This window comes from Cnephaeus nilssonii (genome assembly GCF_951640355.1).
Source record: "Cnephaeus nilssonii genome assembly, chromosome: 20".
In the NCBI taxonomy this organism is placed as follows: Eukaryota; Metazoa; Chordata; class Mammalia; order Chiroptera; family Vespertilionidae; genus Cnephaeus; species Cnephaeus nilssonii.
The window spans coordinates 44,451,975-44,476,879 of NC_137091.1; the positions used below are offsets into that span (position 1 = coordinate 44,451,975).

At 49.9% G+C, this 24,905-nt stretch overlaps 1 protein-coding gene across 1 annotated transcript; it reads left to right on the forward strand.

The window, feature by feature from the left end:
• The first annotated feature begins 5,461 nt into the window (after positions 1–5,461).
• On the forward strand, positions 5,462–23,691 carry SNRNP70 (small nuclear ribonucleoprotein U1 subunit 70). The gene is made up of 10 exons (XM_079800223.1): positions 5,462–5,692; positions 6,442–6,598; positions 8,250–8,312; positions 8,424–8,478; positions 10,649–10,713; positions 10,872–10,934; positions 11,533–11,614; positions 14,797–14,898; positions 22,713–22,800; positions 22,884–23,691. Exons 2-10 carry the CDS (start codon positions 6,452–6,454, stop codon positions 23,533–23,535), a joined length of 1,317 nt encoding a protein of 438 aa, XP_079656349.1. The 5' UTR covers positions 5,462–5,692; positions 6,442–6,451; the 3' UTR covers positions 23,536–23,691.
• The last annotated feature ends 1,214 nt before the right edge of the window (positions 23,692–24,905 follow it).

Below are 24,905 nucleotides of genomic sequence, written 5' to 3' on the forward strand. Positions count from 1 at the left end.
CACCCAAGGACACGCTTAGAGGGAAGATGAGAGAGAGAAAGAGAGGAACATTGATGTGAGAGAGAAACATCAATTCGTTGCCTTCCTGATGTACCCTGACTGGAGATTGAACCTGCAACCCAGGTGTGTGCCTAACCAAGAATTGAACCGGCAACCTTTTGGTGCACAAGAGGATGATCAACCAACTGAGTCACTCTGGCCAGGCCTTGTGCACGTTTTTGTGTGAACATAAGTCTCCAGGTCTCTTAAGTCGCTAAGAGTGGGCTTTCGGGATTGTATGGTAGGTGTATGCTTAACTTTTTTGCCATCAGCAGACAATTGTGTCATAAGGCTTTCTATCCTCATATCTTTTCTATCGTATATACCCTTCCTTGACTCTGCTTCCTTTCCTGCTATTACCTCTCTCTGCTGCCTTTATTTTATTTATTTTTTTTACAGAGAGGAAGAGAGAGAGATAGAGAATTAGAAACATTGATCAGCTGCCTCCTGCACACCCCCTACTGGAGATGTGCCCACAACCAAGGTACATGCCCTTGACTGGAATCGAACCTAGGACCTTTCAGTCCACAGGCCAACGCTCTATCCACTGAGCCAAACCAGTTAGGGCTCTCTGCTGCCTTTAGAGCAAAACTTCCCTAAAGACTTCCCTACTTGAGGTCTCCATCTCTCATCAACTTGTCAAGGTCACCACCTATGTCCTTAGCTTTTTTTTTTTTTTTTAATGTTTTTATTGATTGTAGAAAGAGAGAAAGGGAGAGGGAAAGAGAAACATCAACGAGAGAGAAAGCATCAACGATTGGCTGCCTCCTACACACTCCCTACTGGGGATAGAGTCCAAAACTAAGGCATGTGCCCTGACCGGGAATCAAACCCGGGAGACCTCTTGGTGCATGGGTAGAAGATGCTCAACCACTGAGCCACACTGGCTGGGCTCAATCTTCATTTTATTGTTATTTTTCATTGATTTCAGAGAGGAAGGGAGAGGAAGAGAAGGATAGAAGCATCCATGATGAGAGAGAATCATTGATCAGCTGCCTCCTGTATGCCCCCTATTCAAACTCACTTTGAAATCATCTCAGACTTACAGAAAAGCTGCAAAATTTGTACAGAGCTTCCATATATCCTTCAACCAACCACCTTCTGCCAATGTCAACTTCTTACATAACCATAGTACAGTTAATTGTCAGGAAATTAACATCGATGTATGTGATTAACCAATAATACTATAGACCTTATTTGAATTGCACCAGTCACCCACGAATGTTCTTTCTGGCTTAGAATCTAATTCAGGATCCCACACTGCATGAGTTGACTCCTTAATTTCCTATGGAACTTATTTAAAAAAAAACAAACGTATTTTATTGGTTTTTTCCAGAGAGGAAGGGAAAGGGATAGAGAGTTAGAAACATCAATGAGAGAGAAACATCAATCAGCTGCCTCCTGCACAACCAAGGTACAAGCCCTTGACCAGAATCGAACCTGGGACCCTTGAGTCCGCAGGCCAACGCTCTATCCACTGAGCCAAACCAGTTAGGGCCCTATGGGAGTTAATTTTTAACTATACTTTTTGTTGTTGTTAATCCTCATCCAAGGATATTTTTTCCATTGATTTTTTTTTTTTTGAGAGAGTGGAAGGGAAGGGGAGAAACAGAGAGAAACATCAGTGTGAGAGATACACATTGATTGATTGCCTCCCGCACCCATGACTGGGGCTGGGGATGGAGCCTGCAACCAAGGTACATGCCCTTGACTGGAATCGAACCTGGGACCCATCAGTTCGAGGGCCACCTTTCTAGCCACTGAGCCAAACTGGTTAGAGCTAACTTCATTTTTAAAAAAATATATATTTTTTTATTGATTTTTTACAGAGAGGGATAGAGAGCTAGAAACATGGATGAGAGAGAAACATCGATCAGCTGCCTCTTGCACACCCCCTACTGGGGATGTGCCCGCAACCAAGGTACATGCCCTTGACCAGAATCGAACCTGGGACCTTTCAGTCCATAGGATGACGCTCTATCCACTGAGCCAAACCGGTTTCGGCCTAACTTCATTTTTTAATACACACTCTAATTACACTCCTGTAGCAACTGAATAAATTAGCTCTACCATCACGGTACATCCTGAATCCCACCACTCCTTTCCACCCCACTGCTGCCTTCTTGGTCCAAGCCATCTCTTCCCTGGACATTATAGACTCCTGACCATCTCCCTGTTTCCCCTTCAGCCAGTTCCCTGTGTTTTTTCTGTCCACAGCCATGGAATTGATATTTTAAAAATGTAAGTTAGTCCTAGCTGGTTTGGCTCAGTGGATAGAGCATCAGCCTGCAGACTGAAGGGTCCCAGATTCAGTTCTGGTCAAGGGCACATGCCTGGCTTGCGGGCTCAAGGGGAGTGCATGAGGCAGCATATCGAGATTTTCTCACATCATTGATGTCTCTCTCTCTCTCTCTCTCTCTCTCTCTCTCTCTCTCTCTTCCTCTCTGAAATCAATAAAAAATATATATAAAATAATAAATAATAAAAATGTAAATTAGGCCCTAACCAGTTTGGCCTGCGGACTGAAGGGTCCCAGGTTTGATTCTGGTCAAGGGCATGTACCTTGGTTGCAGGCACATCCCCAGTGGGGGGTGTGCAGGAGGCAGCTGATAGATGTTTCTCTCTCATCGATGTTTCTAACTCTCTATCCCTCTCCCTTCCTCTCTGTAAAAAAAATCAATAAAATATATATTTTTAAAAAGTAAATTAGGTATGTCCCTTGTCTGGTCAAAATGCTTTAGTTACTTCTTACGTCATTTAAAAAAAAATCTTCCCTCGCCCCATATAACACTTGATCCAGGCAAGGATCAGCAATGGCTGCTACAATAATAGTTTGGGAGCAGAAGGTTTGCAAGGTGGCAAGGTCTCACTTCTGAGGTCACCAAGGGGAAAACGCACCTTTACAAGGAGAGATCTGCCCTTCGGTCCTTGACCAGGTGACCACGCTCAGCGTCCTCACGGTGGGGCCATCTGACATCACGCACCTCCAGATGTGATTCAATAGGAATTTCATGGTATCGCCAGGAAAACGTCCTTGCCCCAAATTCTTAACTTCAGCCTATCCAAACCTTCAGACTCAATGTCCGTTTTACAGGCAGAATAGGGGTCATGGAACAAACTGAACAGCAGGAGGAAACAATCAGACAAACCTACAACGTGGGACATTCTACTGGGAGCTGCTCTGAACTCTGGGAAAAACAACAACCTAATGGGGGGAAGTGTGTGTGTGTGTGTGTGTGTGTGTGTGTGTGTGTGTGTGCATTCTATACTAAAACAGACTAAGGAGACATAACAACCAAACACAGTGTGTGAATCTTGCTTGGCTCCTGGTTTGAATTGAAACAAAATATTCTTGGGTCAATTGGGAAAATCTGAGTAAGAGTTGGGTAAACTTTCCTAGGGGTGAAAATAATTTTGTGGTTATGTAGGAGCAAATCCTTACTCTTAGAAGATACATGCTAGATGAGAAACATGCCTAATTTACATTTTTAAAAGATCACTTCCATGGCTATGAATATTATTACGGTAGGGTTAGCTTTATTTTCTTTAAATTTTTCATTTTGACATAATTTTAGAATCACAGAAAAGCTCCAAAAAATAGTGCAGAGTTCCCACATACATACGCAAGTAAAGCAAACGTCAAAAAATTTTCTCCTTTTTCTTTTCCCCCTTTTATTTATTGATTTTTAGAGAGAGAGGAAAGGAGAGGAAGAGAGAGAAACATGGATACGAGAGTGATACATTGATCGGCTGCCTCCTGTACACCCCACACCCAGATTGAAACCAAAACCTGGGCGTGTGCCCTGATTGGGAATCAAACTGGCAACCTTTTGGTGTCTGGACAACACCCAACCAACTGAACCACACCGGCCAAGGTAAAAATATTTTTTAAATTAAATTGTTTTGTTCATTGATTTTTAGAAAGAGAGGGACAAAAGGAGAGAGGAACATTGATTTGTTGTTCCACTTATTTATGTATTCATTGGTTGATTCATGAATGTGCCCTGACTGGAAATTGAACACAACCTTAGTGTATCCCCAATATGCTCTAACCCAGCTACCTGGTCAGGGCTGTCAAAATATTTTTTACAGCCAAAACCGGTTTGGCTCCGTGGATAGAGCTTCAGCCTGTGGACTGAAGGGTCCCGGGTTCAATTCCGGCCAGGGGCACATGCCTGAGTTTCGGGCTCGGTCCCCAGTGGGGAGCGTGCAGGAGGAAGCCGATCAATGATTCTCTCTCATCATTCATGTTTATTTTTAAAAAAATATATATTTTATTGATTTTTTACAGAGAGGAAGGGAGAGAGAGTTAGAAACATCGATGAGAGAGAAACATCAATCAGCTGCCTCCTGCACACCTCCTACTGGGGATGTGCCCGCAACCAAGGTACATGCCCTTGACCGGAATCGAACCTGGGACCCTTCAGTCCGCAGGCCGACGCTCTATCCACTGAGCCAAACCGGTCAGGGCATCATTGATGTTTCTATCTCTCTCTCCCTCTTCCTTCTTCTCTAAAATCAATAAAATATATTAAAAATATTTTTACAGTATGTGCTCTTATATTACATGTTTCTTGAAATATGAAATTAGTCATTTAAATTTTTTAAACAAGCAATTCAATCTATCCAAAATGTTTAAATACAATATTTAACTCTTTACAGATCTCCAGTGTTCTAAGAGACATGGCTGCCAGCTCTCGGACCTCATGGTCAACAGCGGGATTCCTGCCCCCGCCCCCCGCGTCCTGAATCAGGGCCTTTGCACTTGCTGTTAACCCCGCGCACATCTCCCTCCCCTAGGGCCTTGGCTCAAACGTCACTTCTTCAGAAAAACCTTCCATTAACCCTTTCTAAAACAGATCGGCTCTCACTGCCCATCCCCTTACTCTGTTCTGTTTTTATCGCGCAGGCCGCTATCAGAAATTATATTTATTCTTTTAAACACTTTTATTGTCCCCCCTCATACAATGTAAGCTCCAAGAAAGAGAGTTTCCTTTAGTCACGTGCTATCTTCCTAGAGGCCAAACAGTGCCTAGCATACATTAGGCGCTCAGGGAACAGTTACTGATTTAATAGAGGAGACGTCCAAATTACCACACTATTCACACAGGGACTCTTTGTCAGAAGGCGGAGGGGTACATCAAAGTACACTGACGGCCGCATGCGCGCAAGATCCGGGAAGTGTGTTAGGGAAAGGGGCGGGGCATCGAGAAGAGTCTCGCGGAGAGAAGCGGTTGGAGTCCAAATCTCTAGGTGCAGGAGCTACTGCTCGGTGCGGTCGCGCGTGCGCACTGCGAGCTCTAGCCTGCCGCGGCGAGGGAGTTTAAGGTGCCCGAAGGCGGGGCCGAGACCTCGCGCTTGCGCAGTGCCCGCAGCGGAGCCGGATCCTGGTGTGTGGGTCGTTCGCGACTGGAGCGGCGCGTGCGCAGTGCGGCGGCGGAGGGATTCAAGACCGGTTCCACATCTTGCGCCTGTCGCGAGCCGAGGCCGCGCGGGCTCCTCAGCAGCGGCCTGGTGCGCGCGCTTGGCGGGCGACGGAGGCAGTCGGACGCGGACGCCGCTGGAGTCGAAGCCGGAGCAATAGTCCCTATTGCTGAGGGGCCGCCGCGAGCCCCCGGACCGTCGCCAGGTCGAGGAGGGCGCCGCGCGGCGGGTGAGTGTGACTGAGTGGCCTTACCGGGTGCGGGGCTGCTACCCAAAAGTCCCTGCGGTGGGTCTGGGTCCTTTCCCCGCGGCCGGGCCTCCTCCCCCGCCAACGCACCTTTCTGCACCCCTTACCCAGAGTCCTCTGGGCACTTAGGCTCTCTTCCCACAGCCCTCCCGCGGCCCCTTTCCCACAGGCCCTTGCGGTGTGTTGCCTTTTTTCTTCTCGGTCTCCGCGGTGTCCTGGACCCTTACCCATAATTCCTTTCGCCTGTGGGGGGCTTAGATGTATTACCCACAAGCCCCGGCTTGAGGGTTTAGCTAATGACGACCCTCCCCGGTTATCGGAGACTTGCTGCGATCCTTGCCCTGTTCTCTGAGGTACGGGACCACCGGCCGCCACTGCTCTGCATCCCTCCTCAGTTTCCTTGACTTCCTCCATAGGCCCCAGGAAACCGCTCAGCCCCACAGCTCCTTGCGCGGGGACTCTGAGACTTAACTGCTTAGAAACCCCTTTTCAGTTTTTGTTTCCCTCACGGGCCTGCTGCACCCTCACACAGCCCTCTTCCAAGAACTTGCTTTCTCGTTTCTATTTATCCCTTTTCTCTGTGACATAGGATCGCTCTGTGCCCTGACAGAAGCGATTTTAATACCGAGAACTTGCCCCTACGTCCCTCTGTTCTTGGGAGTGAAGGAATTGTCGGGGCTTCATCTCTCAGGGCCCAACCTAACCTAAGGCCGGTTCACTTTTGCTGTCAGACTTGGCAAGATGACTCAGTTCCTGCCGCCCAACCTTTTGGCCCTCTTTGCCCCCCGGGACCCCATCCCATACCTGCCACCCCTGGAGAAACTGCCACATGAAAAACACCACAATCAACCTTACTGTGGCATTGCGCCCTACATCCGAGAATTTGAGGTGAGTTCCCTGAGCAGACTTGAGTGGTTTGGGTTCTGGGCGTTGGGGTGGGGGTCCTGGATTTGGGAGCCCAGTCTCTGGCCATTTTCTAGCTGTGTGGACTTATTCTTTCCGATACTCAATTTTTTATGGATTGCAGAGAGGAAGGGAGAGAGAGAGAAACATCAATGATGAGAGAGAATCATTGGTCGGCTGTCTCCTGCATGCCCCCTACTTACGATTGAGCCCGCAACCTGGGCTTGTGCCCTGACCAGGAATTGAATTTTGCCCTCCTGGTTCAAAGGTCAATGCTCAACCACTGAGCCACACTGGCTGGGCCAATTTCCTTGTCTTAATGGGGTTGATAATATACCCCTTGTAGGGTTTTGTGAAAATCAGTAACTGGCAGTTGAATATTCAAGCTTTGGAGTCAGGTGGTCCTTGGCACCCACACACCGTTTGTCAGCTGTGTGACATTGGGCAAGTGATGTATCCTCTTAGTGTGTTTTCTTCATTTTTAGCAAAGGGTTATTATTATTATTTTTTTTTTTCAGAATATTGATGGGCAGTTAACTGCAAAATGTGTGTTACAAGGCTTGGCAGTCAGCAAGTATCAGTGTTTATTTTTACCATTTTTTACAGTAAGAGGTTCATGAAGGGTTAGCGCCATGTCATAGAGTGCTTAAGACCATGGGCTTGAGACTTGCCGCTCTGCACCTTCAGGATAAACACGAATACACAGCCTAGATTCCTGGGTCTGTTTCTTTTGTAAAATTGGGGTAACAACATCCACTCATAAGGTGCATCAGAGCACACCTGAGCAATGGTGGCACGAAGCCAGAAGTTGGAAGAGGAAAGTTCTGGCAAGGAGGGGGAAAGGGCAGCTGGAGGCAGAGAAAGTTGCAAAGCTTGTTAGCAGAGATAACAGAAGATTGGTTCTATAGTAGGATTTGCCACCCTCAGTGAACCGGACACGGGGAATGTTATTAGCCAGTTAAACCAACTTAATGGATACAGTCCAGTGGCACCCTTTGATGATGTGGTTATGCGCCCGTTACTATTTAATTGAGGGGTTGGTGAGACCTGCCTGGCCCCCAGGGGGTGTGCAGTTGTCTGCTTCTGAGCCTCTGCGCTGTCGGGTCCTTTGGCTTCAGGCTTGGTCCCAATTCCAGTCTGTGATGAAGGACAGATCCATTGCAGATTGATGCTTTTGATAAATACAGAAGCATTGTCTTCTAGCATTTTAAAAGAAGGAATATAGCCCTGGCTGGTTAGCTCAGTTGGAGCATCTTCTGATGTGCCAGGGTTTCGCGTTCCATCCCTGGTCAGGGCACATACAGAAATCAACCAATGAATGTGGGATGGGTGGAACAGCAAATCGATGCCTTCCTTCTCCCCCAAAACAAATAAGTAAATAAAAGAAGAGACTCCAAAATAGAAGCTGAGAATTTTTTATTGTCGTATGAACACTACTTCCGATTTCTGTACTCCTCTTAACACAGACAGGAACAGTCCGTCGATAGTGATGCCGCTCCCCTGCCCTCATTGGCCTGCGAACTGTCCTTGTTTGCTTGCTTGTATGTGTGGGGGGAACGCATGGCCGACATGCTTAGTATTTCTTTGCCGTTTCCCTTAGTCCCTCCCACCCTGTCACCTCTCTTCTTGTTCCCAGGACCCTCGAGATGCCCCTCCCCCCACACGAGCAGAAACTCGGGAGGAGCGCATGGAGAGGAAGGTATGTAATTTTTGCCTCCTGGCCCCGAGTCTTTGTTGTCCCTTTCTCCAGGTAGTCCTTGACATTAGGGCACTTTTGTCTGCATCTAATTGTCCACCTTTCTCCTGACAGAGACGAGAAAAGATTGAGCGGCGACAGCAGGAAGTGGAGACAGAGCTAAAAATGTGTAAGTCTCTCTCCTTCTCCCACATCTCTTCTTCAAACCCTCGTGTGTTTCTCTCTCCAAGGTCAACCCTAAGAGCCTGTTTGGGGGAAGTAGGGTTGTTAGTTCACTTCTGAGCCCCCACTGTTTGTCAGGCACTGTTTACTTTGGTCACTTAAGCGGGAGAGTGTGGAGTAAGGGCTGGCAGGAAGGCAGAGCGCGGGTACCTCGGGCTGCGCATTGGAGGGGTTGCCACAGTCCAGCTGGGTCTCACAGGCTGAGGCAGTGAGGTCCTGACTAGTGACATAGTCCTGGCTCCACCTGAGCTCCCTAACCCTTGGGCTGGATGTTCCAGCCCTTCCAGGTACTGGAATGGGAGCATTGGGGAGAGTAGCCGTTTACCAGATTTCACAACTTCGGATGGCCCTTTGTGGCAGCGAGTCCCTCCTGCTTGTGAGGCTTTGGTGACCACTTCACTCCAGCCTTCTTCCCTGGGGGATCCTCAGGGTGCTTATGCACATGTCTGACCTCTAAAGACCTAGGCGTCTACCTGACTCTCAGCCCTGACTTTCACTGCAGCTGCCTTCTCGCTGAGCCTCAAAGGCATCGCGGACTCAGGGTCCAAACCACAGTCAGGATTTCCCCTTCTCACCAACCTGGTCGTTTTTGGGTGTTTTCTTCCATGGGACATGGCCATCCAATTTTGCAAGACATCAGTTGTTGCTATCCAGTTTTTTGTTTAAAAATATACTTTTATTGATTTCAGAGACGAGGGGAGAGGGAGAGAGAGATAGAAACATCAGTGATGAGAGAGAATCATTGATTGGCTGCCTCCTGCACACCCCACACTGGGGATCGACCCTGCAACCCAGGCATGTGCCCAGACCAGAATCAAACCCCGGACCCTTCAGTCCACAGGCCTGTGCTCCATCCACTGAGCCAAACCATCTAGGGCTGGTTATAGTTTTTTAAAAAGTCCTTATTAGAGACTAAAGTGGTATATCTATGGACTTGAACCCCAGTTGGGGGGTGTGCAGGAGGCAGCCAATCAATGTTTCTCCATTTCCCCCTCTCTCTAAAAAGATCAATAAAAAAAAGAAAGAAATTTTCTAAAGTCCTCTGGAACTTAGTTTGTGTTCCCCTCTCACAGGAAACAGATCTTTGACTTTTCTGGCTTGTAACACCCAAACTGCCTTCCTGAGAAGCTGGTGCCCGGGGTTCAGCATGGGGGCCTGCTGGTTAGAACACCTGGCCTGTGAAGTCAGGTTAGGATGCAGAGTCAGGCGTGGTCTCTGCTACTCCTGCTCTGACATGCCTCAGGGCTTAGTTTTGTTTCTATTTGCAAATGATAAATAATCCTCAGCTGTCTAGCACAGTGTCCCATATTATGCATTTAGCATTAATATTCCTTTTCTCATATTCTCCCAGAATGTGGCAAGTCCTGTTAGTAGCACTGTGTGCTAGAAGAACCGCCTCCTCTGTGCAATGGGCAGGGTGATGTGGGGCCTTGGCAGGAGTCAGTGGCCATTGTGTGTGCTGGGGCCACCATACCTGGTGAAAAGGACTTCTTCCCAGGCTTGACCCGTCAGAATCGCCTATGCCATTGATTTTGTAATAGATTCTGGCTCTTGTCTGTGGAGATAGTTGTTCCTCAGTGGCCTTGCGGAAGAAAGAATCAGATTAGCCTCTTGTGAGCTCCAATAGCCGCCCTGGGTTCTTCCCTGAGGCTTGCATGTTCCTAAAACTCCCACTCTCAGCCAAACAGAGGGTTGCTTGATCTCAGGTTTCCCTTCGGGCTGCAGTTTCGGGCTGTGCCAGTGGAGGGCAGTGTGGCCCTACTGGTGAGGGAACGCTCAGCTCCTCCAGGGCTCTCAGGCTGCCTCTTCCGAGATGCCCAATCAGGTTTAGTTACAGCTGAGAGAGACAGGGCCTTAGGATTTGTAGGTCTAAATGGCAGGCTGGCCCCCATCATGTTACAAGTAGCTTGAAGTCCCCCTTTTCCCCTCCCCACATCAGCTTAAATCAGCCACTTGGTAAAGGCTGCCGTGCTTCAGGGAAACCAGGACTCGAGGGACATGCCAAGGTCTCCAGGTCACCAGCAGTTTTCCGTAATGGCCTCTGTCCATCTGTCTGTCTCTGAGTTGCTACATGAGAGACTTGGTATCTTCTACTTACAACTTATCTTCTCGTACAGGGGACCCTCACAATGATCCCAATGCTCAGGGTGATGCCTTCAAGACTCTCTTTGTGGCTAGAGTGGTGAGTCCCAAGTCCTGGAGCCCCACAGGAGTCTAGAATCCGGGCTGCTGGGAGCTGGGGGTGGGACCGGCAAAAGGCTGGGTCCCAGGAATGCTCTAAGGGGTCAGCTTTGAGACGGCTCGCTTCTCCCACTTAACCCTGCATCCCTCTCCTTGTAGAACTATGACACAACAGAATCCAAGCTCCGGAGGGAATTTGAAGTATATGGACCCATCAAAAGAGTGAGTGGACTGGGGAATGTGGAGGGAGGGAGAAGGCTGGCTCCCAATCCTGAGGACATGGCACCTCCTTCCACACCACTGACTTTGGTAGCCGAAGCACATTTTAAGAAATGATGACTCCTTGTTGATTTCGAGCGGGGGGCGGGAGGGGGACTACAAACTTACTGTTTGCAAATAATGTTTGTTGGTGTTCAGTCAGGCCCATTGGTTTACTGTCGTCGGTGGCTGCTGCTGCTGTAAGGCAGAGTTGGGTCATTGCAACAGAGACTGTGTGGCTCTCAGGGCCAGAAATACCTGCTGTCTGGCTCTTTATAGAAATGTATGCTGACTCCTGTTTCAGAGCAAGGCTTTCTATTTCCCTGAAATTTCCTCATTTAATTTCAACGTCACTTAAATATTCTGGGCAGTAGGGAGGGTTTGAGGTCATCCTGCACATAAACTGCTTAGCCCATTACCGTTAAGAGTGTCAGACACTCTGGGATCTTGAAAGACAGATGGTCTGAGGCACCTGTCTTGGGCATCACTCAGGCTGTGTGATTGATGGGATGAGATTTCCCTGTGCCAGAGATAACCTCTGCCCCCGCCACCCCTCTTCCAGATACACATGGTCTACAGTAAGCGGTCAGGAAAGCCCCGAGGCTATGCCTTCATCGAGTACGAACATGAACGAGATATGCACTGTGAGTACCTCCCACCTGAGCCCGGCCCTCTGACCCTCTCTTTGCTGCCCCAGTCCCTTCCCGTTGTCTGTTCCCACCTCCCATCCTGCCAAACCTGACATTAGCAATGTCCTTTCTCCTCCTCCCTCTGTTTTCTAATATATCTTTTTTTTATACATGTATGTGTTTAAAAAAAAAAAATCCCCCACAATGTGTGTATGTGTGTGTGTGTGTGTGTGTGTGTGAACCTGGGGAGGTAAGTGTCACACGTTGAACCTCGGGCAAGGAGGGAACTGGGTGGGGGTTGGAGCCAGCTGAAGGTGGGTGGAGGGGTCGGATTTTCGGGAAGCCTCTCCCCATTCCCCCCACCGGAGTTGGGGGCAGCCAGGTTGGAATGAGGACTGGCCTTTGAACCAGCCTTCTCTTCCCTCCAGCAGAGCGGGGGCTAGGCTACCCGACCTTCCGCCTCCCCACCCTTGGCCCCCCACCCTGTTTCTCAGCGGGCAGCGGGCTGGTAGGCATGTTCAGCGCCTGCCCCCACAAGTCCAAAGCCCCCTATGAGGCTACAGCAGCGTCCACATGGGCAGGGATGGGTGGGTGGGGGCGGGCATGGCTGCGGCGTGTCCAGGGGCCGCCATATTAATTGACTGTTCTTATTGTCACTGCAGCCACCACGCAGCTGGCTTGCAGCTGATGCTTACGCTCCCCTTACAACACCTCAGTGTATGGTTGGTATAAGGGTTTGTATCATGGGTAAGATCACTCAGCACCGCACACCAGCCCAGCTTAGCCAGGCAGCTTAGGAGCAGCGAGGCCTCCCTTCTCCCATCCCTAGTTACCCCCTCAGACTCCCTGCACCCAGAACCTTTTCCTTGTTTGGGTGCCCTTTTGTCCCTCCTGACCCCGATCCATATGCTCTCCGATAATCTTGCTGATCCCAGGAGGGGGAGGATGAACCCTGATGGGAAAGGCAGCTGGCCTCTCCGGTTGGGTTCCATCCAACCACTGACTTACCTGGCTTCATGATGTCAGCGGCAAGGTGGCGAGAATACTGACGAGGGGATGCTTGGGGACAGGGCTCCCTGTGGAACCCTTCAACCCTTCGCTCCCTGCCCCTGTGCCTTCTGCGGGCTGTCACTGGTGGCCCTGGAGAAACTTTTTGGTTGCTAGATTTGGGGTGCTCTGCCCCATTCCTGTCTGCCTTCTCATGGTTGAGGCCTCTCGAGGGGCTGTGGTGCCCACTTGTTCTCCAGAGTGCATGGAATTAGGGATTGGGGTGTGGGAGGGATCAAGTGACAGGCTGCAAACAGCTGATGGTGCTGTAGATTTTACTTCAGACCCTCCACTATCTAGAGACCTAAGAGAGGGAGAGAGAGAAGCCTAGAAGTACACACGTCACATGTTTCCTTTGCTGTTATTCTGGGGTTGGGCCTCTTCTGGGGTTTGGGACACTGAACTAGAGCAGGGTTCCTTTGCTTGACTGTTCCTGGTCCTTTAAATTCCTTCCCTGACTACCCTCCTCTACCCAGGGGTCAAGTTGGCCCCTCCTCAGATCATGGGCAGCACTCCCATCTCCTGGACCCCGAGCCTGCCCCCTTGTGTGCCAGCCTTTGGGCTGAAGCAGGTGGTGGGAGGGAGTGTTGAGTTCGAGATGGAAAAATCGTTCCATGTGCTGCGAGGGGGAGGGCCGTGTGCCTAGGTAGCATGGACTTCACGGGGAAAGGTGAGGGTGGGCAGGTTTGCCAAGGCCTCCCAGCCTTCTTTGTAAATTTAAGCAAGATACAGGCCCCAGGCTTCCCAGCTCCCAGACTTGATGTAAATTCTTGTCTCCCCTCCTTTCAAGGCCTCCCTAAGGTTTTTTGGGGTCCACCACTTCCTCTGCCTGTTGCCAGGTGGTGCAGGAGATGTGGTTCTCCCTCTCCGTGGTTCCCCAAAATCCCCTATTTCCCTGCCCTGTAGCTTTAGCTGACCCTGTGGTGGTGGGGGTGGGGTCGTTGCGCTTGCTCAGGTAAGCTTGGGGGCTCCAGGTAAGCAGTCCCGTGTCCCCCCCCGGGAAGCCCGCCTCCTCGCCAGGCCCCCAGGAGTTGCCGGGCCCCCCCCATCCCGCTCGGTTTGGACACCCGCAAGGCCGGCATCGGTAAATGGCACCTTTTTCTCTTCCTCTGGTTGTTATTTGGGGGGAAGCGGGCTGGGGCGGGGCAGGGTATTGTGGTTGGTTGAGGATTGACCCCCTAGGCCAGGGCTGGGGGTGGGAAAGGGACTTTTTTGGCCTTCCCTACAGCCCTGTGTAAGACAGGCCAGGGGACCAGGCCTGCCCTTTGCTGTGCCCTGCCCAGGAGCGGGATCATGCCTCCCTGCATCTCCCCCTCTACTCCCCATCCTTCCTGAGAGGCTCAGGCTGGGGTTGCCTACCCAGCCTGTGTTGCCCTGGGGGTGTGGAGGGAGAGATGGGGTGGGGCCTGGGGTTGGGTGGCAGAGTCAGTCGTCTCAGGTAAGGCAGGAATGTTCAGTAGCACCGCACGTCTCCCATGCCTCCCTCCACTTTCCCTCTCCCCTGCCTGCTGTACGGGGCCCCTCCAGGCCCCTCCAGGCCCTCGGGAGCACCATAACCTGCGCTTCTGCTCCCTGCCATCTAAAGATTCTCCCATCCCTTCTGGTTCATTTTCTGTTCTGATGTCTGTTCCTCCACACTCACCACCCCTCCACACAAAAAATAAAAATAAAACGGAAAAAATCGGTGTGAACTGGGGTGCAGAGCGGCCGGCTGGGCCTCCTCCCCCGGCATGATGTGTTAGGGTGCATGCCTGGGGTTGTGGAGGAGGCCTCCACACAGCAGAGTCCAGCCTTAAGTTAACCTTCGGTTTCTTTGCAGCGACTTTGGCCACCTTGGCAAGAGGGGGCTGCTCTGTCATTTGGGAGTAGAAAGGGCGTGGAAGCCCGGGGGATGGCGGTTGAGGGTGGTCTTGCCCCCCCAATGGTGATTGGGGGGTGATAAGGAAGCAGATGCTGAGATGGAGCAGGCCCCTCCCTGATTTGGGAGAGGGTTGGTCTGGCTGTCAGTTGCCTGGCTGGCTGGTGGGCGTGTGTGTGTGAGTGTGAGTGCCTTGATGGGGACGGATGGGGATGCTGCCGAGCTGGGCCCTGTCCTGACTAGAGGACCCTCTGGGGACTCCTCCCCTCCCCCCTCCCCACATCTGTTGCAGCCGCTTACAAGCACGCAGACGGCAAGAAGATTGATGGCAGGAGGGTCCTTGTGGATGTGGAGAGGGGCCGAACCGTGAAGGGCTGGAGGCCCCGGAGGCTAGGTGAGCACATTCTGCCCATGCTGGGCTCTGGAGGTTGTGTGCTTGGCAGCTTCCTTCTCGCCTTTTTCTTCTGTACCCTCTTCTGCTTCCTGTCTTCCCGTCCTCTCCTTGTTCCCCTGAGGCTGCTCACATCCTCCTCCCTCTCTCCAGTTCATCCTCTTTTATCACCGTCATATTGCTGGTGTTCTTTTTCTGGGTTACTGAGTAGGAACAGGAGTACTGGCCTGGAGAGGCTAGTCTGGGACCAAATGCCAGTTTGTCCTTGATTAGCTGGTGGCTTTCCCCTCTTCCTGTCTCAATTTTCTCTTCCTGGGAAATGGTAATCTCAGAGTTCACTGAGCTCAGTATCAGATGCCCAGCTTGACAAGTGGCATATGGTGGGCCTTGTAAATGTCATCGTCTCATCCTCTCACTCTCTGCTCTTGCTCATCCATTCATTGATTCAGCACATGCTTACTTGATCGCCAGCTGTGTACCAGGCTTCTCTAGTCAAGAGCAAGACATGCATAGACAGCTCCTGCTCTCACAGCTTCCTATATTCGGTCCCCCTCACTGTCTGTTTCTAATTGTCATTCACGCTCTCAGTCAAGGTCAGTTTGTTTGCAGTTACCAGAAGTGTATTTGAAGGGGTCTGTCAGTATAGAATCCTGAGGATCTTTTGGAGCCCAGAGACATGTGATGCCAGTGGCCCTCAGGAGGACTTGGTAGTCACACCTTAAAGCGGGAAAGCACTACCTCTGGCATCTGTGCAGCTTGCTTCTGCCTTGTCCGCTGTCCATACAGACTAGTCTTTTCTGTGTCTCCCCACAACTGGCCCAGGGTGGTATCCCACAGCTCCCTGCTCTACACCCAGTCCTGAATGAATCTCTGCACTCGGGTACGTGGCTCTGATTGGCTCAGCGTTGGGCCTGGCCCTGGGGCTGAGCGTCTGCCATCCAAACATGTCTGTTGAGCGTCTGGATTCCTGCGAGAGTGAGTGACAGCTCTCAGAGGAGATGGCCTTTCCTGGGTAGACAACCCAAGTGGGTCCAGTACCCTCTGCTCTTTTTTTAAAAAAATATATTTTATTGATTTTAGAGAGGAAGGGAGAGGGAGAGATAGAAACATAAATGATGAGAGAGAATCATTGATTGGCTGCCTCCTGCACACCCCCTACTGGGGATCGAGCCCGCAACCTGGGCATGTGCCCTTGGCCGGAATCGAACCTGGGACCCCTCAGTCCGCAGGCTGACGCTCTATCCATTGAACCAAACCAGCTAGGGCTACCCTCTGCTCTTATTCCTGCCTCCCAGTCTGCTGTCCTCACTCTTGACTTGCCTGTGCTGGATAGACCACTCATCTGCTGAGTCTCTGAACTTGGTAGACTAGACAGGGTCTTACTTGCTCTCTGGTTTCTCTGGGTGCAGTGGGTTCTTCAGAGTCTGATACTTTCTGTTGTGGAATCCCAGAATCTTTTCGTTTTCAGACTTTCTGATGGTGATACCTGGTATATCCTGACCCAGTATACATATGTAAAAATGCATACAACCTGCCCAGCCAGCGAGGCTCAGTGATTGAGTGTTGACTTATGAACCAGGTCATGGTTAGATTCCTGGTCAGAGCACATGCCCAGGTTGCAGGCTTGATCCCCAGTGTAGAATGTGCAGGAGGCAGCCAATCAGTGATTCTCCTTTATCATTGATGTTTCTATCTTTCTCTCCCTCTCCATATCTGAAATCAGTAAAAATATATATTTTTAGAAATGCATACAACTCAAATTTTATGAAGTAATTATCTTTTCTGTGGGAAGTGCATACTAATACTTTATACTATAGTCTGTTTTATGTATGTATGTACGTACGTACGTACTGGTTGTAACCCATCAAATTGATGATGTGATCCACTGCTAGGTTTGGACCTGAACATGGAAAACACCAGCATATTCGGCCCATACTTGTGATGAACCAGGTGCCTGGTCAGTTGCTTGTCTCTATTGGAATGTCTCTGACAGCTAAGCAGCCTCTTTCCTTTTCACCCTTGCTACTAAATCATTCCTCATGTGGAGCTCCAGGCTGCTTCACCCAAGTTTTCTTCCAGGCAGTGAGGTACAGGAGAGTGCATGGAGTTAGCTGGGAGTCACGCCCCAGCTCCGCACCTTCCTTGCCTTGTCAACATGGCAAGTGGCTTTATCTGAGTTTGTTTCCCCATCTGAAGAATAGGACCACCCGCTGCTCCTCGGTGTTGTTCAGTCAGTTGGTTGGCTACTGCACATGCGCCGTTATGTCCTGGATGCTGTGCCACATGTTGGTTACAGCAAGCAAAGCCAGACATGGTCCTGGCTCTCCTGGTGCGTTACAGGCTGCCAGGAGAGGCACAGTTGTCAGTCAACTCACGTGTACATAGAAAATTTGAAATTGCAGTTGAAGTTCTGAGAACAAAATGTGTATGGTCTATGAGTGGAAAAACACCTTATTCTGGAAGGTCAGGGATAGCTTTCTGAGGAAGTGATGTTTGGACTAACGTGTTGATGGGTGAGTAGGAGTCAAAGAGACAAGGAGGAGACTTCAGGAAAAGAGGTGAATGAGCCCTAACCGGTTTGGCTCAGTGGTTAGAGCGTCGGCCTGCGGACTGAAGGGTCCCAGGTTCGATTCCGGTCAAGGGCATGTACCTTGGTTGCGGGCACATCCTAGTAGGGGGTGTGCAGGAGGCAGCTGATCGATGTTTCTCTCTCATCGATGTTTCTAACTATCCCCTCTCCCTTCCTCTCCGTAAAAAATCAATAAAAAATATATTTTTTAAAAAAGGTGAATGAGCCCCAAAACAAGTAGGAAGGAGACGGGTAATATGAGGAAATTGAAAAAATGCCTTGCCCTAGCTAGTTTGGCTCAGTAGATAGAGCATCAGCATGCGGACCAAAAGGTCCCGGGTTCAATTCCAGTCAAGGGCACATACCTTGTTTGCAGGCTTCTCCCTGGCCTGGGCCCTGGTTGGGATTCATGCAGGAGGCAACCAATCGATGTGTTTCTCTCACATCTGTTTCTCTTTGTCTTTCTCAGTCTCCCTAAAAATCAATGGAAAAATATCCTAGGGCCAGGATTAACAAAAAAAAAAAAAAAAGAAGAAGAAGAAATGCTTCGAATGTAAAGAGGGGGCCCTTGTTGGGAATATGGGTAGGGCTCATCTTGCAGGCAGGCACAGGTAGCCCCTTGACTAGAAGTTTGGGCTGTCGGCAGTGAGAAGTCACTGAGGCTTTGAGGAAGGTCATGTTTTCAAGTAGATTGCTGTAGCTTCAGGTTTAGATGGCAGTGGGTGACTTGAAGGGAGGGTTTGCCAGTGGTTAAAAACATGAGTTTTGGAGCTTAATTACAGGTGACTCCCAGCTAGCACTTTGAGGAAGGCATCTAATCTCTAGAGGGCTTGGTCACTGCCTTAGCTGGTGTGGCTCAGTGGATAGAGCGTCAGCCTGTGGACTGAAGGGTCCCAGGTTCGATTCCGGTCAAGGGCACATGCCAGGGCTGCGGGCTCAATTCCCCGTAGGGAGTGTGCAGGAGGCAGCCAGTCAGTGATTCTCTCTCAGGATGTTTCCTTCTCTGTCTCCCTCTCCCTTCCTCTCTAAAATCAAAAATAATATATATATACTAGAGGCTCCGTTGCACGAATTCATGCACCAGTGGGGTCCCTCGGCCTGGCCTGCCGGATTGGGCCAAAACCAGCTTTCTGACATCCCCCAAGGGGTCCCGGATTGCAAGAGGGCGCAGGCCAGGCCAAAGGATCCCACCGGTGCGTGATCGGGGCTGGGGAGGGATGCGGGAAGTTGGCCAGCCTGAGCGGAACCACGGGAGAGCTCAAGGGCGTGTCTGGCCCATCTCACTCAGTCCCAATCAACAGGACCCCAGCAGCAAGCTAACCTACCATTTGGAGCGTCTTCCCACTGGTGGTCAGTGCATGTCATAGCAAGCGGTTGATCGGCCTTAGTATATCATTAGCATATTATGCTTTGATTGGTTGAATGGATGACCATACACTTAGCATATTAGGCTTTTATTATATAGGATGGAGATATATATACACATACCCTATATAATAAAGAAGGAATATGCTAATTGACCCTCACGCTGTTGCAAAGATGGCGACGCCCACAGCCAATAAGGAGGGAATATGCTAATTGATTGCCATACCCTCAAAGATGGCGGCGCCCAGTCCCCTCAGCCCTGCAGCAAGGCCAGGCCCACCCCGTGCATCTGCCTCCGGAACCCCCCAGAACCCCCAGCCCTCTCAGCCCCCAAGCCACCCAGGGCCGGCCTGAGGAGCAGGCAAGCCTTGGATGGCAGCTGCCCAGCCGCCTGGGGCCACCCGCGGCTCAGATAACCAGGGCCAGCCGAGGCTTGAGCTGCCGGCAGTGGCAGCAGCAGAGGTGTGATGGGGCGTCGCCTACCCCTGATCGCCGGGTCGCCTCCTGCCCCTGAGAACTCCCGGACTGAGAGAGGGGGCAGGCTGGGCTGAGGGCGCCCCCCTCCAGTGCATGAATTTTCATGCACCAGGCCTGTGAAGTCCTTTATCTGACCTTCAATTCTAAATGATAGCTTTACTGAGTAGAGTAATCTTGGTTGTAGGTTCTTGCTATTATTCGTCACTTTGAATATTTCTTGCCACTCCTTTGGGCCTGCAAATATGTATAGTGTGTATATGTATACACACACACACATAGTGCTTGGTCACTTTAAGTCTTTATTATTGTGGGTATTACAGATGCCCCTCCCCTCTTACTACTCCATTGCCCCTCTCTACCCGATTCCTGCCCCGCCCCAGGCCTTCACCACCCTATTGTCTGTCCATAAGTAATTCACATATGCATGATGTAAAATCTTTGGCTAATCTCTTTCTGTCCCCCCTCCTCTCTTCCCTCTGAGATGCATCAGTCTGTTCTATATTTCCATGCCTCTGATGTATTTTATTCAAGTTTATTTTGTTCATTAGATTTTTTTTCCATATATTTTGACTTTTAGATTCAATTGTTGATATGTATTTGTTGCCATTTTGTTGTTCATATTTTTTATCTCCTTTTTCCTCTTAAAGAATACCTTTCAACATTTCATGTAATACTGGTTTTGTGGTGATGAACTCCTTTAGTTTTTTCTTGTCTGTGAAGCCCTTTATCTGACCTTCAATTCTGAATGATAGCTTTGCTGGGTAGAGTAATCTTGGTTGTAGGTCCTTGCTATTCATCACTTAGAATATTTCTTGCCATTCCCTCTGGCCTGCAAATTTCTATTGAGAAATTAGCTGATAGTTGTATGGGCTCTCCCTTAACTGCTTTTCTCTTAATGCCTTTAAGATTCTCTTCGTCCTTAACCCTTGGCATTTTAATTATGATGTGTCTTGGTGTAGGCCTCTTTGGGTTCCTCTTATTTGGGACTCTTTGTACTTGTAAGTCTATTTCTTTCACCAGGGGAAGTCTTCTGTCATTATTTTTTTAAATATATTTTTATATATTTCAGAGAGGAAGGGAGGGGGAGGGAAAGATAGAAACATCAATGATGAAAGAGAATCATTGATTTGATGTCCCTGCATGCCCCCTACTGGGGATCAAGCCTGCAACTCAGGCATGTGCCCTGACCTGGAGTTGAACCCGTGACTTCCTGGTTCCATAGGTCAATGCTGTCATTATTTCTTCAAATAGGTTTTCAATATGTTGCTCTCGCTCTTTTCCTTCTGGCACCCCCATAATGTGAATATTGGTACACTTAAAGTTGTCCCAGAGGCTCATTACACTATCTTCATGGTTTTGGATTCTTTTTCTCTTTGCTCTTCTAATTGGGTGTGCCTCGTATTCCAAATTGATTGTTGGTTTGATTCTTGGAATCCTCTCTTCTGTTGAATCTCTATAAATTATTCTTTATTTCAGTTAGTGTATGCTTAATTTCTTTTTTAAAAAATATATTTTATTGATTTTTTACAGAGAGGAAGGGAGAGGGATAGAGAGTTGGAAACATTGATGAGAGAGAAGCATTGATCAGCTGCCTCCTGCACACCTCCTACTGGGGATGTGCCCACAACCAAGGTACATGCCCTTGACCAGAATCGAACCTGGGACCCTTCAGTCCGCAGGCCGACGCTCCATCCACTGAGCCAAACTGGCTAGGGCATGTATGCGTAATTTCTGACTGGTTCTTTTTCATGTCTTTGACATTCTCATTAAGCTTTTGAAAGTCTCATGACGATCCTTGAGTAACTTTATAACCATGGTTTTGAACTCGATATCCAGTAGTTTGCTTGCTTCCATTTCTTTCATTTGTGGCATGTTTCTTTGTCTATGCAATTTGGATGCTTCCCTGTGTTTGTTTCTGTGTATTAGAGCTGAGACGTGACATAGGTAAATGCCAGTTTATGTGACATCGGTAAATGCTAGTACTATTCCAGTTTCTGTAACATAGAGCTGCTATGTCTCCTGGAATTGGTAGAGTGGCCTTGTAGGGTAGGCGTCCTGTAGACCCAGTGGCTCAGCCTTTCCAGTCACCTGAGCTGGGCTCTCTAGGTGTGCCCCTGTGTGGGCTGTGTGCTAAGGATTGCTGTTGGCATCACTGGGAGGAATTGACCTCCAGGCCAATTGGTTGTGAGGACCAGCTGCTACTACAGTGGAAGAGCAGCTGTGCAGGAGACACCCATGTGGAGCAGGACTTGCTTCAGTGGGGCTTTGGTGCTCACTGAGTCTGCCCCTCGGGTGTGTCGCTTGTGGATGTGTAGAGATGTAATCTCGTGTGGTCTGAAGCTGTCCGCTGGGTGCATTTGCTGTGGGGCCTCCTGGAGGGTGCAACCAGCCACTGCCTGGGGCCATCCAGCAGGAGCTACAGAGAGGTCTGAAGAAGGTTACTACTTATATGGGGCTTGTGAAGTGCCTAGGTGAGGCCTTTTATTGATAGGTTTGGGGCATGCTGATACCAGCTGCTTGTTTCAAAGTTTGAAGCCTGAGCCCAGACAGACCATTCATATGGAAAAGCAGCTGCACCCCCAAACAGCTTTGATGGGGCTGCAAATTGGATTGGCAGGGTCTCAGGAAATCCCGAGGGCATTGGGAACAGTGTAAACCAGGCTGATGGAAACTCTGATGTGGCTGCCAGTCAGCTTTGCAATGGGGAGGTCCCAGCACATGAATAGTGACCCCTGGGATCACCCCCTGCTGTGATGCCAGATAATCCAGTTCCTCCCCGTATGTCCCTGGTGCTGGGTCTCAGAGGGATTGCGTTTGAATAAGTTTGTGCACTGGCCCTTTAAGAGGAACACCTGGGTTTCTAGCAGCTTCCATGTCACTCAGCCACAATACCTGCTGGTTTTTACAGTCTGAAGTTATGGGGACTTTCCCAGCTCTGGAACCGTGGGCTGAGGGTCCGGTGTGGGGCTTGAACTCCTTGCTCCTCACAGGGGGCCTCTGCAGCTGAGAGAGCCCTCTCAATTAAAAATGGCGCATGTGGGTATCGGACCAGCTAGTTCTGTGCCTCCGCCCCTCCTACCAGTCTCATTGTACTTTCTTTACTTCTCTAGTTGTAGGACTCATTCAACCACCTTTCAGGTGGTTCTAAATGATGGTTGTTGTGTGTTTTGGTTGTAATTTTGATGTGGTTGTTGGAGGTGGTGAGTACTGGCATTTACCTATGCCACTATCTTGGTTCTCCTTGCACTTGGTCACTTTAAGAGAATGCCTAGCAAAATGTCCTCACGGGACTTGGCCCCATAGACACCAACAGAGATGGTATCCTTCCCTTTGCTCTTTGATGCGTCTTGTTTCTGATCCTTCATCCGTGCTCAGGCTGACCCTCTGTTCCTCTGCCCACCTCCAGGAGGTGGCCTTGGTGGTACCAGAAGAGGTGGGGCTGACGTGAATATCCGGCATTCTGGCCGCGATGATACCTCCCGCTATGATGAGAGGTAAGATTGGGCAGGTGGTTTCCTGGGAAGGGGGGTGGTTACGTGGGGGCGCTCTGACACACATCTCTACCCACCTCATCCAGGCCGGGCCCATCCCCGCTTCCCCACAGGGATCGGGACCGGGACCGCGAGCGGGAGCGCAGGGAGAGAAGCCGCGAGCGAGACAAGGAGCGAGAACGGCGGCGCTCCCGCTCTCGGGACCGGCGGCGGCGTTCACGGAGTCGCGACAAGGATGAGCGGAGGCGCTCCAGGGAGCGGAGCAAGGACAAGGACCGGGAACGGAAAAGGCGAAGCAGCCGAAGCCGTGAGCGGGCACGACGGGAGAGGGAGCGCAAGGAAGAGCTGCGTGGTGGTGGAGGAGGTGGCGACATGGCGGAGCCCTCTGAGGCTGGTGATGCACCTCCCGATGATGGGCCTCCTGGGGAGCTGGGTCCAGATGGCCCTGATGGTCCAGAGGAGAAGGGCCGGGATCGTGACCGGGAACGACGTCGGAGCCACCGGAGTGAGCGGGATCGGCGCCGGGACCGAGACCGGGACCGGGATCGCGAGCACAAGCGGGGGGAGCGAGGTAGTGAGCGGGGCAGGGATGAAGCCCGAGGTGGGGGTGGGGGTGGCCAGGACAACGGGCTGGAGGGTCTGGGCAATGATGGCCGAGACATGTACATGGAGTCCGAGGGAGGCGACGGGTATCTTGCTCCAGAGAACGGGTATTTGATGGAGGCTGCACCAGAGTGAAGAGGCCTCACCTGTTTGGACGTGTTCCTACCCACCCTGTTGCTGTCATCCTCTTCCCCCAACCTTGGCCACCATCTAAGTTTGCCATCCATGGGTAGAAGTCTCCTTATTTGTTCTGGTTCCTTGGATTTAAAAATAAAATTAATTTCCTGTTAATGGTTTCTTCACTTATCTTAATGTCTTCCCTAAAAGGTTGTCACTTGATATGTTAACCCTACTTTGGTTTGTGTTCCAGCACATGCCTTAGAACTTGAACTTTATGACCTAAGGCTGGGGATACCCCAGCATATAACCAGAGCTGTTTAAATGGGGTGCGGAAGTCCTCCGTAAAAGTCTTTGATCCGTTTGTGTGTCTCCCTTTTTTTTTTTTAACCTCTTCCACACATAACCCTAGCTTGGCTCAGGGAAGTGGTGGGTCCTAAGCATTTGATTCCTCAGTGGAAACTGCAACTTTGAATGTGTGAAAGGGAAGCTATTATACGAATTGGGGAGCAGGAAAAGGGTGAAGAAATGAAATGAGAGCAAGATACAAGGATGAGATTAGGTAGAGCAGGAAGTCCACACGGCCAGGATGGAAAATGGCCTTCAGGTCATTGCACTATTTCTCTTGCTACTAATGATAACAAGAAACAATCGTTTCACGGCAGTTTAGATTTCAATACATTTCTGTATAAAAAATGAAATAAGGTGATGGAGAGAACCCTTGTCTGATGATCCCATGAGAAAGAAGCCAGTTACTCTTGCTGGACTCTAGAGAGACTCACGGCTGCAACTCCAGTTATGAGAAGGGTAGGAGACAAGGTGGCATTTGAATACAGCAGTGCTTGTTTCAGCACTGAAGATGCACGGAAGCTTGGCATTTGCTGCCCAGGATATACAAGCTAGGACCTACAGACAAACTTGGCCTGATAACCCAGAGGCAGCCTGTCAGCTACATCTGACTGACATGCTTTCTAACTGCTTTGGTCTTTATAAACATACACCCAAAGATCACAGGCATTTTAAAAATCCTGCAACAAGAGACCACAAGATAAAAACCGGTCCCAGGAGAGAACTTAGGGAATAAAAGAGAACTAAATACCTCTATTAGTATATTTTCATAGATATCACATATGTTGCGACTAGACTTTGAGAATTGGCTGTGAAGAATAGCACATTTTGGACTAATTTGGCACAGACCAGTTATAAAGACTGGACGAAATATATAAAAACAACTTGCGAAAAGTATTAGGGGGCCACCAATGTTGATGAGACTTGAGGCAGTCGGATCCCCAAGAAAAGGAAAGCACATAGGTGAAACTTCATATTTTCCTGGCTTTTTCCTTGACATTTGCCAGTTTGTGGGGGACCAGACATAGAAAGTGACAGTT

Coding starts and splice junctions, on each gene's coding strand:
- SNRNP70 (XM_079800223.1), top strand. CDS start 6,452: ATGACTCAGTTCCTGCCGCCCAACCTTTTGGCCCTCTTTGCCCCCCGG. Junction 8,479..10,648: donor GGAGACAGAGCTAAAAATGT/GTAAGTCTCTCT, acceptor CTTCTCGTACAG/GGGACCCTCACAATGATCCC. Junction 10,935..11,532: donor TATATGGACCCATCAAAAGA/GTGAGTGGACTG, acceptor CCCCTCTTCCAG/ATACACATGGTCTACAGTAA.